Genomic DNA, 15,325 nt, shown 5'->3' on the forward strand with positions numbered 1-15,325 from the left:
CTTTTGACTATAATATTCTACATTTTAAATCTGTTTAAAATGTTTTAAATTCAATTCAATTGAATTGAATTCATTTCAGAATTCTCTATTTTAGTTATTTTTAGTCAATTTCATTTAGTGAATTCCATTATTCTGGGTGAACCTTAGAATGGAATTTGAAGAAGAAAATTTTTTTTTAAAAAGTAAAAAAAATTATATATATATATATATATATATAATCCTTCTAATTCATAAATTCATAAATAGTTAGTTCCATTAATCCAGATTAATCTAATTACATAGATTTTAAGAATTTTAAATGTATATAATCCTTCTAATCCATAAATTCAAAATTTTCCTTTTTCAATTTATCATAGTTCATAATGATTTTTTTTGCTAGTTCTATTAATATGGATAAAATATCACAATTTGAAATATATATATTCCTTGTAACTTCATAAATTCATAATTGTCAATTTTGAATTTACCATAATTCTTCATAATGTTTTTTTGTTAATTCCATTCATCTGGGTGAATCACATAATTTGAAATGCATTTGTGACCCTGGACCACAAAACCAGGGTCAATTTTTTGAAATTGAGATGTATAAACCATATGAAAGCTGAATAAATAAGCTTTGGACTTGATTGTAAAGGGGATCTAATGATTTCCGGACAGACTTCGTCTTCTTTTTGGCAGTGCAGATGCCATTTTCCAGAAGGTAGACTTTAATGTAGGCCGCTGAAAGGGAAGAAGGAAACAAAAAAAAATAATCAATAATTCAAACGGCATCCTTGAAATCCACAAGATATTGAAAGCCACTTTGAAGAGCCACTGATTTAGACGTCTCTTTTCAATTTTCTCTAACACACATGCTCGCTTTTGGATAATGAATGCTCAGATAAGAATAGGAAAACAATCTAAGAGAAACTTCTGTATTTGAGAACCAGTCTATAAACATCTGCAGTCAGTTTTGTGCTCTGGATAAATGAATCTAATCGCTATCAGGCTCATCCCTCTGTCTGATGAAGAATCACCTGGAGGGCCCTTAGATCCAGGCTTCATGATGAGTCCTCGAGCCTGAATGATCTCCACCTCCAGCTGTCCGTTCCTCTCCATCAGACCGATCTCAACATCTCCTGCAGACATTAATACCCACGTTAACGAGCGTCAAGTGACACGTGGGTGAGTGACATTATTTCTTCCTTTTTAAATAGCATTGTGTTGGTAATAAGGTTCCCTTTGTTAACATTAGATAACTACATTAGTTAACATGAACTAATAATGAACAACTAATAATAATATATTTACTAATACATTATTGAAATCAAATATTGTATCTGTTCATATTTAATGGACCTGAGCTAACATAACCTATAAATGAATCGTATTTTATATTAATATTAATAAATACTGTAACATGTATTGTTCATTGTTTTGTTAATGCGTTAACTAATGTTAACTAATGAGACCTTTTTGTAAAGTGTTAACAATATTTTAATGACCATATTTTCTCTGCAGTCTTATTTAATGTTGTTTTATTGATTATAAACTGATGGTTCAAGTTCTGGGTGCTGATTGGTCATTTTGGTTAAACAGCCACCATATAAACATGTTCTGTTGTTATTTACATGTCAGGGACTTTAATATAACAGAAACATACTCTAACAAAATTGATAATCATAATTATGAAAATTTTCTATCTTTTATGTCACTTTTTTTTTTGTATTAAAGTATCAAAAGTATCACGTATCAAAATAGAATCTCTTTTCATGCATTCTAATTTCCACTATTTTATTGAATATTTTGTCATACAAACTGAAAATTACCGACCACTTGTTGAACACATAAAAAGGTGTCAAGCTCTATCACTTTAGTTGCATATACATATCTAAAAAGATATGTATCTAGTCGTAAAATTCTAAACAATATTTAAAGCAAAAAGACAGAGGCACAGTATAAGACTAATGTTTATTTGTTTAGTGTTGTATGATTGAATAAACTATTAACTTAAGAACCATTGATTTTAGTCAACATATATGTCAAAGTATTACATATTAGCCTATAAAACATATTTTGACAGTATATATCAAATTAATTTAATACATTAAAATACAGTAAAATAGGAACTATTCATATATTAATATAATAGAATTAGTAAGTATACATATTATATCTATAGTATATAATTATTCTATTCTATATTCTATTCTAGAAGCTCCAATACTAATCACAATATCAACATATTATGAACTATAGGGCAAGAAATAGAGGCAAAAATTGAAAAATAGACAAGAATAATAATAATAATAATCAGCATTTTCAATCATTTTTTCTTTTATACATGATTTTTTTTTTAAATTCTTTGTCAAGGACTTTCCATCACTTACATATACATATCTAAAAAGATGCATAATTTCCTTTATCATTTAACACAATAAAATACAAAATGTGTATTTTTAAATGGCTAGCCTTTATGTGCAATAAAGAAAAGGACAAATTATAGCCTGTTCACTTGTACTACACTAACATGTAGTGATGTATAAGTGCACTCACCCATTGAAGTTGTAGCTAGTGTCTGTCTGCCCACAAACTGAGCAGGTCCCATCCCATCCAGAAAGTCACTAAACTGGGCGTCTGATGCCAAACACATTCCACTGTAGTTCAGACTAAAGGGAAGAAAACGGGGCAGTGTTACTGTGGAAGTGAATTCATTTTATTCATACACTTTATTAAATGCTGTATTTTGTCTGCTGGATGGAACATACAGTGCTGTATTAACAATGTTGAGAATGTTTTGTGTACATATATTTCATTGTTTTGAGTACTGACAGCCTGAATTAAGCATGTGTGTGTTGCTTGTCATGGCTTTGAAGATTGACGTTAGATGAGCATGTATGACGCATATTATGAAGGTTTCCTTCATTCTGCGATGGCTGAAGTGATAACGGCATGGCTCTGTGATGGGACGGGATCGATGGACGGAATGGAATTCCCTTTTATGTAATGAAGATACACAGCCTTTCAGCTTTGATAGTGCCGAGTGCTCCGCATATACCGTATTGACCCGAATATAAGACGATGTTTTTTTTCTTGGAAATACATCTGTATGTGTTTCCAGGAGATGAGCCGCATGCTCCGTGTCATATTCACCCTCATGACCTCTTGAAATAGGAGGTCTGGCCTTCATCTAATAGCACAACAGTGACTGTCCACTTTTTCATCAGCCTTCCGGAATTATTTTTCAGATTCATTTTCTCCCCCTAAAACATCTTCAGTAAAGAAATCTAAGCCTTAAACTAAACCAACAAGATCTTCATATTTCTAATTAAATATATTATATTATATTATATTATATTATATTATAATATAATAAAAGTAAAATAGCCATGTACCTGCTTGTCTCACTTAGGAAGCAATGCTCCTTTATCAACCTCTTATTTTTTCTTTTTATACATAATTTCTTTTTTACTCTTTAGCTAGATCTTCTTAAAGGAAATGTACTTAATTTTAGCTATCTACACAGGTGAAAAATCCCATATTGCTTATCATAGATTTTTCACTTTTTTTCAGCAAACAGAAGGCAGCCACTTGTGCTCGGATGAGATTAATTAGGTCTAATTTTGTATTTTTTTTTGCAACGAGATCCATTTTAGATACAGAAACAGATGGTGATGAAAAAAGTGTGTTTTCCTTTTGCAAGCAAAAAAAAAGGGGGCCAAAGAGGGCAAAGGGGTGCGTGTTTGAGCAAACGTAACCACCCCCGACATAAGGTGTTTTTACATTCTATCGGTTTTGACCGACCAATGGCAGATGGGGTGAGTGTTCAGAAAACCTGTTCGAAAATAGTCATTAGTTTTGACACATTTCTTCTTTATTAATAGGTCTATATATTTTTATATTTATTTTAAAAAGCTACCCTTGGCGCTCTACATGACTGGCGTTCTCTTGCTCTCCTTTCAAACCGTCTCTTCCTCCTTTCTCCATTCCCATTCCTGTGTGTTTGTTCTCAATAATCCTCCACACTAATGTGGACGGATTCATAATTAATTTTCTTTCTGCGGTTTGACCTAGATTCTCTCCAGCGCCCCTCCACCCATTCCCGGCTCGGTCTCTTTCGCTTGCCGTCTCCGCACAGGTTTATTTTTAAAATGCTTTTGGGAGGGTCTAGACGATCCTGATGCCTAATAGTCAGACCGGGCATCCCAAGAGATGCCATTTTCATCGCCGCCTCGTTCTTTTGCTCGTTTTTCACTCCATCCTGTCTTTTTGTCCCACGTCAATATCTAGTTCATCATTTAGTCTCTCGTCTGGTGTCTCTATCCGCTCGTCTCTGTGTTCTTCAAGGAACAGTCATCATTTACTCTCAAGATGTCATTCCAAAGCCTTTTGGAACACAGACGGAGAATCGTCACACAGTCCATATAACCACATTAGAATCAGAAAAGTGGTCCATACAACTTATTTCCAAGTCTTTTCACATTTTTTCAGTTTAAATATGAAAAAAAATTATTTTACTTGATACGCAAAACTGCATAAGATATTAAAACTTGTTTTCAAAGAACGTATCTCTTTTTTTTCACATGATTTGAATAGCAATGTTGAAAAGAAGACTTAAAGGGGTCATATGATGCTGCTAAAAAGAACATTATTTTGTGTATTTGGTGTAATGATTTTATGCAGCGTTGCATATTTAGTAAATTTAGCTTGTTTTGAAGATACCTGTACACTACTGTCAATATATGCACTACAGTCTAATACTTTTATTCAGCAAGGCTGCATTAAAATGATCAAAAATGACAGTAAAGTCATTTATAATGTTGTAATGTTGCAATAAGTGCTGTTTTTTTTGTCGTTTTTTCATCGTAATCCTGAAAAAAGTATATTAAGCATTCAAACAGAAAAAAGTTATTTTGAATTATAATAAAACTTCATAATAATAATAATAATAATAATAATAATACTGTTTTTATTGTATTTTTTATCAAATAAATTAAGCCTTGAGATGTTCAGAAACATTCAAACATCTTACTGATCCCAAACGGTAGTGTATTTACTGGAAAATGAGACAAATAAAGGCTAATTAAGAAATAAAAATAGAAAACATATAAATATAAAAATATAAAATACACACACACACACACACACACACATTATTATTATTATTTATATTTTTTACCAAACTTTTTTAAAGCACAATTTGAACTAAAAAAGCAAAATGTGTGATACCATTGTTGTCTGAATTTATTGCTGATTTAAAATTTATTATTGAAACGAAATCTTGACATATTGTAAGTTCTGATTTTCACATTCAAGTAGACAGGAGCTGTACTTGAATGAAAAATAGCTGCTGAAAGATGGCAGCCAAGCGAACTGATTTTGAAAACAACTTTCTGTCCATCTGTTCATCTCACAAAGTTATATCATATGGCTTCAGAAGACTAGGAAAAAGGCACACAAGTCAGACTACTTTTAAGGTCTTTTGCTGTGTATTTTTTTCATTATTAGGACCAAAATCTGACAGCTGTGGTCACAAGCTGTGTGACGTTTTTCTTCAAAACATCTCTGTTTGTGTTCCACAGAAGAATGACGGTTGGGTTTGAGGGTGAGTAGATGATGACAGAACGTTCATTTTTGGACAAACTATTCCTTTCACCCTCTTCCTCTCTCGCATATGACATTTCATCACTCTATCTGGCAAAAACGGAGAGTCATTATTAGTCACTGGCCCTGCGTGCACTGGCGTCAGCAGTAAACACACACGCATTACTACAAACGCTTCGGAGAGTGACAAATACACCTATCACCGCTCCACATATTACACGCCACATTCTTGATGTCACTCGAATAAACATTTGTCTGTGTTATGTGTTAATCATGGCGCACTGCTCTCAATTGCTTTATATATCACTGTCTCCGTGCTGTTCTTCTGGCGCTCTGGTATTCATTGCATGCAAACATTTTAAACAGATGCTCCGTTCCTGCATGCAAGTACAAGAGTTATTGTTTTCTGGAAAAAGTGAAAGGTATGTGGGAAATGTTTATGCATCTGAAATAGAGTGCAGACTTATTTTTAAATGTGGTGGTATTTTAGTATCAGTGAGATACTGTTATAGTTTTTAGCAATATTTTGAATTAGTTTTTATAAATTTTTGTCTATATCTCTATATAGTTTTTATTTAAATATATAATTATATATTAAATATACAGTACATAATTGTTTATTTTATGTTAGTATATCAAGTTAAACTAAAGGAAAATGAGAGATGTTGCTTTGGCTGCTAGCTGAAATAAAATAAGTTTAAGGAGTTTTGTATTTTATTTATTTAATTTGATGTGATTTTTTTTTATGGTTTTAATTTTAGTTAACTATAATAACCCTAAATGAAGATGATCTGATGTTCAATTATATTTATATCTCTCAGATTTTTATCCGATCTATTTGAGAATTTATTGAATATCGATCTCAAAATTAAAATTTTCTACAGAGGCCCCAAAAAGTATTTGGACACTCAATGTATGAATTTCATTGTATATGAAATAGCATTGATTTTAAAGAAGGACAGAACATTCATGCAAATCATTTCGCAAACAGAAGTTTGTTAGGTTTTAAATAAAAAATCAGCAGATATACTGTTTATAATTAAGTATTTGGACACTTTTTGGACGTCAAATGTCAAACCCGTGGTGATTTTTTGCTAGGACACCTGTGTGAACTTGAGGGCATTTTGCACTCATATTTACGTCACTGCATTTCAGTTTCTGGCTGTTTTAAAAAAAATGCATCATAAATGATTTTATTCAGGACATTTAATATGATTATATTTTTGGTCCATGCACCATGAGCAGTTCTGCTTTTGGAGTTATAATTAGGGCGTTAGATTGCTGCTTTCTCGCTTTCTAGGGCATTTTGACAGGTCCATTAAATAAATCTCACTAATGTGACCTCTTTCGCACTTCTTGCTCCCCAAATAAGACATTTTTATTGACAAAAGTGGGAGCTGTGGAGGTCAGAGATGCAAGAGATTCAGATTGTTGTAAGAGTATCAGAGAAAGTGCATCAGATGCATACTACTATTTAGCAAAAGCACCTATAAAACCACTGTAAAGATATCTATTCTTCTATATCTGCACAACAGCTGCAGCAAGATGATGCTTACTTTAGAAAATGTATTGATCTTTGTAAGATTTGCAATGTGTTTTGGAGTCAATAGACTATAAATTGAATTTAAATGTAAGGTTTTGTAAGAGACAACTGCAAAGAAATAATGCTCTGTAATATTTTAATATTTGTTACTTTTTATGTTTTAATAATGATTTTTGTAAGTTTTAAGCCCCAATATTTTTAATATACACTTCATAATATTTTATAACTTTTTATATAATGTTTAGTCCTAGTTTTTAATGTTTTAATAATGCTCCTTGTAATGCTTTGTAAAGTTTTAATATTTTTAAATTGTTTTATAACTTTTTGATACAGTTGTTTGATTTTATAACATTTGACGTTTTTAAAGGCAAAAAGCCCCAAGGCAATTTACAAACAATATCTAATGGAAACAGATAAAATAAACCCTACTGAATACATATTAGAGAAACTTCTGTAGAAGCAAAAAAAAAAAAAAAAGCCACTACATTAACTCAGCCTTGCTCTATGACTTTCCATCACAGTTGTTTGTCAAAGCCCAGAATGACAGTGAGTGTTTATGTAAAATATGTTTTACTCTGTTATGTATTCATGAGATGCATAAGATGCAATGTAATATGGTCAAATATCCTCAGCAGTGGCAGCCAAAACTGTAATCCCCATGCTCCATAAACTGCGCAGTAATCCCGCTGAATTGGGCTGGATTTTACTCCCATGATGGAGCTGCACAGGAAGAGCATCCAACTACATTACGTAAGGTTTGCGGGGAGTTTTTGTCTGTGTGTGAATTTCTAATGGAGCGCTGGGTATTGGACAAAGAGTTTGAGGGGAAATTAATGCAGAATAGACCGCGGTCAAGCATAACATATTATAATTATGCAACGGAACATATTGTTTTGAAGTGAATTACAAGCGCATTTCAAAAGTTTTTGTCATTAATGAGTGGTTCTTATTTTAATGATTTTGTCTGAAAAATCTTCATGAATCTATTTGAAGTTTATATCATCTTGCATCCTCTCTGAAGGTCTCAATTTTAGCTTTTGGCAACTGCAAAGTATCCCGATACATATTGTCTTCATTTTAAATCAAATATCTATTGTTCATATTATCATGTTTTGTATAAAATGTGTACTTGTGCAATAAAATAAATGCCACTTGCTTTGATATTTTATTATCTAATGCAATGACATTCATGCATGTCCAAATAGTTTTGGGCCACAGTATGTCTAATAGGGGTGTAACGGTACACAAATATGACGGTTCGGTACGTACCTCGGTTTTAACGTCACGGTTCGGTTTGATTTCGGTACAGCAGGGGGGAAAACTTTTTTTTTTTAAATGGTTTACTGAACAAGTTGCTCTTTCTTTAAATACAAGTTACACCCCTAATGTCTAATGGTTGATAATTCATTAAAAAATGTGTTTGTTCAATGAAAAAGAGCATTATTAAAATTTTACTTTAATTAAAATATTGTGCAACTTGGCAACTAGCTGAAATAAAATAATTTTAAATTTATTTATATGCTTTTTTTGTCTAATGTTTCTAATGTTTTTCTAAGTTATAGTTTTAGATAATGATAATAGCCCTGGTTCAAACAAGCCCAAACCAGCAAATATCTTCTCCATTTATGTATCCAAACTTGTGCAAAACTTTCTGGCACATTGGAATTAAAGCTAAACAGCTTTTGTCCTCCACAGTGCTAAAATAAGACTACATCAAGCAAAACTCAAAACCTGTAGCTTTGATGTGACACTCCAGACAGTGTCCAGGTCTGAAATGAGTTTACAGTACATCAACACAGAAGGTCTGAACTCTGGATTTCATTCAGAAATGGAGCCAGCTGAGAAAAGGTTTATTACTGAGAAGAGGGGTTTATATTGTTGGTTATGTAACTTATGGGAATATCTCAAACACTTATTGCTCGATATAAGATATAAGCACAATCTCTTGAGAGTTATTGGATGAGCATCCCTGTTTCTAGAGAAATGTAATGCAGTAACACTAAGGGCTATGTATCCCAAAACCAATAAAATGGGAATGTGAGACCTGTGATTCCTGTATAACAGTGATTCACAACCAAGTAGATTCCAGATTTTAATTTTGCTTTGTTAAACTGGTAAAACTGAAACTATGATTTTTAAATAAAAATATTACGGCTGTCAAAAGATAGAAAAATATCCCTTGTTTTTTTGTAGCTTTCGTAGGAAGAAAGCAAGAAAAAAAAAGAGAAAGAAAGATTTGTCTGGATGAAACATGTAGCTGAATATATCTAAAGGCTGTGTACAGAGGTAGATTTCTAAAGCTCTTTTCTCATCTCACACTTTTCCACAATGTAATATAACACTCTTTCCTATATTTGTCCCACCCAATCAAACTGATAACAAACGAAATAACAGATTCTATATTTGTTAGGCTTCTTCAGTTTGAGAGGAAGCAGCCAGTATTGATTTTTGTACATTTAAAGTGAGTCATCGTTGTGATAAGGGTTATTTTTATAATATTAGTGAATGGGTGCCGTCAAAACAGCTGTTAAAAACATCACAATAATCCACAAGTAATCCACACCACTCCAGTCCATCTCATGATGTGAAAAGGTGCGTGTTTGTAAGAAGCAAATCCATTATTAAGATGTTTTTAACTTCAAACCATCATTTCATATCCATAATATTGCTTTCTCCAGTGAAAAAGTCGTCTTATCAGAATCAGGAGTGAAATACGCACAGATCCATTTAAAACGGTCCCTAAGCATATGTCCTAAAAATATGTCAGTGGATTTTGATCTGAGACGACAACAGGGGATGGACTTTTTCACTAGAGGAAGCGTTATTTTGGATTATGGACCCATAAGCCAGATGTGATGATTGTGTGTTAATGATAGATTCGTTTCTTACAAACACGCAGCTTTTGGCTTCACAAGATGTTAACTGATGGACTGGAGTGGTGTGGATTACTTGTGGATTATTGTGATGTTTTTATCAGTTGTTTGGACTCTCATTCTGACGGCACCCATTCACTGCAGAGGATCCATTGGTGAGCAAGTCATGGAATGCTAAATCTGTTCTAGTGAAGAAACAAACGCATCTACATCTTGGATAGTAATTTTGGATAGTAAAGTAATTTTCAGCAATTTTTTTTTACATTTTTGGGTGAACTATTCCTTTAAAAGAAATGTACTATTTTGAAAAGTACTGATTTATAATACTCACTTTCCCTCCGAGCCATAGCTGTTCATACTGTCCTCGATGGACTCGTGGCTCGCCTGCCGGACCGTACGGCTGGGCATCTCTACGGCCAGCCCTGTCTCTGTACTCCTCTGAATGCCCTTTAACCTGCGGCCCTCTGGGTCTGAAACAAAGAAAGACAGGCAAGTTCACCAAACCAACATTTAAGTCATAAGATGTTTGCTAGGTGGTTCTTATTGGAACCAAATCTCTTAGTCCCTCCTTCAGTATAATTTTGTGGGAATGTTTATTGTCCAGTGCATAAAAATGGTGTATCATGATCACACATCTTCATAAGTCGCATGATTTTAGATATCATGTCTGTAGTGCTGTGTGTGGGACGGGTTATTGTGAAATATCCATGTTATTCTTGTATTTCTGTCTGAGCGGCAAAGGCACTGGAAAAAGCAAGTTATATCAAATCCTCTCCATATCAGACTGAATAAAAATGTTGTGATAATGTTGCCGCCAGGTAGAGCACTGGTTGTATTAAAAATAAATCCTTTGAGAAATATAATCTTCTTGTATAATTCATGTAGTGGTGCCTTATTGAACTCAGAAGGCTTAGAGAACATTCACAAAGCCTGGACTTTTCCTAGTAAAGTTGAAGGGGATCAGCCGCAGACTGATCGCTTTACTAGCCCATGACCTCATGAATATATTTCTATTCAGAGAATGAGTTTCCAAGTCATTTCAAAGCTGAATGTCATCTCATAATTGTTTTGGTACTCATTTTTTGCATGCACTTTATATAAGTCAACATAATGTTCACAACCCATTTTACTTTCTTTCTGAGAGGAAAATATATATACTGTATTTACTACCGTTCAAAATGTTTTTGAGAGAAGTCTCTATGCTCACCAAGGCTGCAGTTATTTAATAAAAATACAGTAAAAAATAATATAGTGAAATATTATTGCAATTTAAAATAACTGCTTTCTAGTTGAATATATTTTAAAAAGTAATTTATTCCTGTAATTAAAAGCTGAATTTTCAGCATCATTACTCCAGTCTTCAGTGTCACATGATCCTTCAGAAATCATTCTAATATGCTGATTTGCTGCTCAAGAAACATTTATGATTATTATCAGTTTTTGTGGAAACTGTGATAAAAAAAAAATCAAAATTTTTGATGAATCGAAAGTTTAGAAAACAGCATTTATTTGAAATAGAAACATTTTATAACAATATAAATGTCACTTTTGATAAATTTAATGTGTCCTTCCTGGCTAAAAGTATTAATTTCTTTCAGAAACTTTGGAATTATAGTATATTTTGTATTATTTTTTAAATCAAAATTACTATTAATATTTTTAATATATTAAGTCACCACTGATTTCATGTTGATTTTAAATCTTCATTGAACAAAAACATTTTTATTTTTCATTGATCATCAAATTATTTCTATTTTCCAATGAATAATACATATTTTAATTTCAAATTCAGGTTGTTGTTTTTTTTATAATGCCACAACAAGTGAGATTGATACATATAAATTTTTTTTTTTAGTCATTTCTGAAAACTACATGTTATCTGCTGAAATGCGTTCGATCCACATGAAAAGCACACACTCTGCAGTGATGGGAGAGCAGCCATTTTCACAGCTTTCTCCTGGCCGTGAAGCACATGACCTAGTTAGGCCATTCCTAAAAATACATTCCTCTTTTGTCTGTTCCTGCATTTCTGGTGCGCTTGGCACATGCTAACTAGCATGTCAGTGTAACCTTCCAAAACAGAACATCATGTATCAGGAAATGCACTAGAAATGCCAGGGTTGCTATGGGAGACAAGAGCAGTGTGCTTCACTTCATCTCTCTCTCTTTAGCCTTTTTATGTTCGGCGAACATGCCTGAAAAAGTGATTTCACCTTTTCACAAAAACAACACAAAACAAAAAAACAGCCAAATCCCAGCAAAACTTGATTTTTACATGTGCCTTTGGGTGGTCTCCAGAGTGTTGGCACGTTTTGATTGGTTGTTGACATGCTGCTGTGTGGTTTCTTGGGAGTTGTTTGGTGGTTTCAAGTGAGTTATGAGCAGTGGTGTAGGCTACGGTAACAAAGTATTTTTACTTAATTTCTAGCCTACTTAAAGGGATAGTTCACCCAAAAATGAAAATTCTGTCATTAATTACTCACCCTCATGTCGTTCTAAACCCGTAAGACCGTTCATCTTCAGAACACAAATTAAGATATTTTTGATGAATTCTGAGAGCTCTCTGACCCTCCCATAGACAGCAATGTAATTACCACATTTATTAGCTAAGTATCTGTACTTTATCGGAGTATTTTTATTTTGAGAAACTTTTACTTAACTAGATTTCAAAGCATAATATCATACATTTTATTCCACTAGAATTCTTAAAACATTTCGCACCTCGTTATTTTGAACTGGAGAAATCACCACCCGCTCCGAGATGTGATATCGGTGAATGATTCATGAACGAGCCGATTCTTTTTAGTGAACCTGTTAAATCGGTTCGCAAATCGCACTGAATGATTCATTCGCAAACTGGACTGAGCGGATTGCAGCCGTTCTCGAGTCAACAACTCACTGTTTCAAATGATTCAGTCAGAGCGAGTCGCCAGTAAACAATTCAGTGAAGTCTGACTCAAAATAAGCAAAAAACGGGTTAAGGCTGGAAGGGATACAGCTGCGGCTACTGGGCATACGCACATCAAAATAGCATCATTTTTGTCACGCTGTACAACAATAATTACTGTTTTTGCATTATTGTAAGGAGTAGGTTTAGGGTTGGGAAGGTGTAGACGTTAATAAAACACAATCTAATAGGTAGAAAATGTCATTTATTGTTGGTTTTTCTGGCCGTAGCTGTATCCCTTCTAGCTACAATCCCAAAAATGGGAGATCTTCGAAGCTTGAGTGCATGCGTGACTGATGGCGCGAAAAATAAGTTACTAATGTTACTATATGAAAATCATTTAAGTCACGAATGTCAGTTGTTTGTGAACTAAATCTGTTGTAAAATGGCGAGCTGTTTAAAGAAGTGCTTAACGGGTTAGTTTTTTTGGTAAAAATAAAATATAATACTTAAAGGGGTCATATGATGCTGCTAAAAAGAACATTATTTTGTGTATTTGGTGTAATGAAATGTGTTTATGCGGTTTAAAGTTCAAAAAACACATTATTTTCCACATACTGTACATTATTGTTTCTCCTCTATGTGCATCTTCCCCATTGCCGAAGCATATGCTTGCATAGAGTTCTTCTTAAAATTGTATACATTTTGCCCTTTGTCTGTATTCACAGTATATTGTTTGTGAACACACATTTAGTTATTCCTCATTTTAAATACTATATATATATATTTTTATTTTTTTCACTTGTTTGCACAGATGAAGTATTAGTAACCTAAATTGATACTAATATTTATTGTTTTGGTGCGTGTGTATGACAAGCCCCCAGATATTCTGATCATTAGTTTTATATAGCCTAAATTATATAATGTAAAATTATTAAATATAAAAGTATATAAGTTAAAATTACAAAATAAACATTCATCGATCAGTACTTTTTACTTTTAATAATGAAATGCTTAAAAAAATCTTATACTTTTTGTACTTTTACTTGAGTAAAACTGAAAAGTAGTAGTGACTTCAGGAGTAGTCTAGTTACTTGATGCTTTTGCTGGAGTAGGCTAATATTTTATTAGGATATCTGTACTTCTACTCAAGCATTTGATACTTCGTCTACCACTGGTTATGAATGGTTGCTAGGGAGTTGTTGTTTTTTTTTTTTTTTTTTTTTTTATGAGCAATGATGATTTTTCACTATAAATACTTCATTTTGACATGAATTATGTCTTGTGTATGTGTTATGTTTCCGTTCATCTCACCGGCGTTTTCTGTTCTGTCAAGTATTGTGCAACCACAAGTTGGTCTCAGCGACTGGAGCCTTGTTCATCTTGCTTGTGGTTTATGACCTATGCTTGTCACTTGTCAGAGCATCCAAATGTATTTCCTATCAGTTTGATTATAAGAACAAAGAGGCTTATAGAAAAACCTATTATAAGACTTAAGACTACATCTTCAATAAAAGCCGATTGTTAAAGAGTGATATGCGAATTTGAATGCAAATAGGTGCATCATTCACTTAATCAATTGGCTCATCCATAAATTCATTTTTTGTCATTTACTATCCGTCATGTTGTTCTAAACCTATATTATTTGATTTTATTTAACAACAGGAGAAATTATTTTCCATCAAGAGCTTTCAAGCGTTGGTTTCAGCGACTGGAGCCTTGTTCATCTTGCTTGTGGTTTATGACCTATGCTTGTCACTTGTCAGAGCATCCAAATGTATTTCCTATCAGTTTGATTATAAGAACAAAGAGGCTTATAGAAAAACCTATTATAAGACTTAAGACTACATCTTCAATAAAAGCCGATTGTTAAAGAGTGATATGCGAATTTGAATGCAAATAGGTGCATCATTCACTTAATCAATTGGCTCATCCATAAATTCATTTTTTGTCATTTACTATCCGTCATGTTGTTCTAAACCTATATTATTTGATTTTATTTAACAACAGGAGAAATTATTTTCCATCAAGAGCTTTCAAGCTCCAAAACGGACAAAAAATGTGTTATTTATGGGCTACTTTTATGTCTTTTTGGAGCTTAAAGCTGTAAAAAAGCACAAAGAACATTATTCTTTTGTGTTTCAGCAGTAATGAACAACATATTTTTAAATGTTTGTGTGACCAGTCTCTTTAAAGGTACACTTTAAATGTAATTTTTCGCCGCTGGAGGGCGCGTATTCAAAATAAACAAAGAAACAAAGGCGTAGTTTGATGACGCTGTGACTGAGTGTGGAATCATGGGAGTTGTGGTCTTCATCCCCACAGCCGATGCAATCCGACAGGACTCGGGCAGAAATCATGTTCATGGATGAGCTAATGATTTATTTATTTAGTAGAATGAAGCAGGGTGAGGCTGAAAGCCATCGAAGCGAAACGAGG

General features: G+C 33.1%; 1 protein-coding gene across 1 annotated transcript in view; it reads right to left on the reverse strand.

Annotated features, from left to right (window-relative positions):
* Positions 1-15,325, reverse strand: part of LOC107723930 (regulating synaptic membrane exocytosis protein 4-like) — a 40,691-nt gene that overhangs the window by 1,246 nt on the left and 24,120 nt on the right. The window contains exons 2-5 of the mRNA XM_016532661.1: positions 10,331-10,469; positions 2,536-2,648; positions 1,017-1,118; positions 612-720 (exon numbers count right to left, since the gene is read on the reverse strand). Coding sequence (XP_016388147.1) covers positions 612-720; positions 1,017-1,118; positions 2,536-2,648; positions 10,331-10,469 — 463 coding nt within the window. The remainder of the gene's footprint in view (positions 1-611; positions 721-1,016; positions 1,119-2,535; positions 2,649-10,330; positions 10,470-15,325) is intronic.

This window comes from Sinocyclocheilus rhinocerous, unplaced genomic scaffold (genome assembly GCF_001515625.1).
Source record: "Sinocyclocheilus rhinocerous isolate Xijiao unplaced genomic scaffold, SAMN03320098_v1.1 scaffold875, whole genome shotgun sequence".
Taxonomy (NCBI): domain Eukaryota; kingdom Metazoa; phylum Chordata; class Actinopteri; order Cypriniformes; family Cyprinidae; genus Sinocyclocheilus; species Sinocyclocheilus rhinocerous.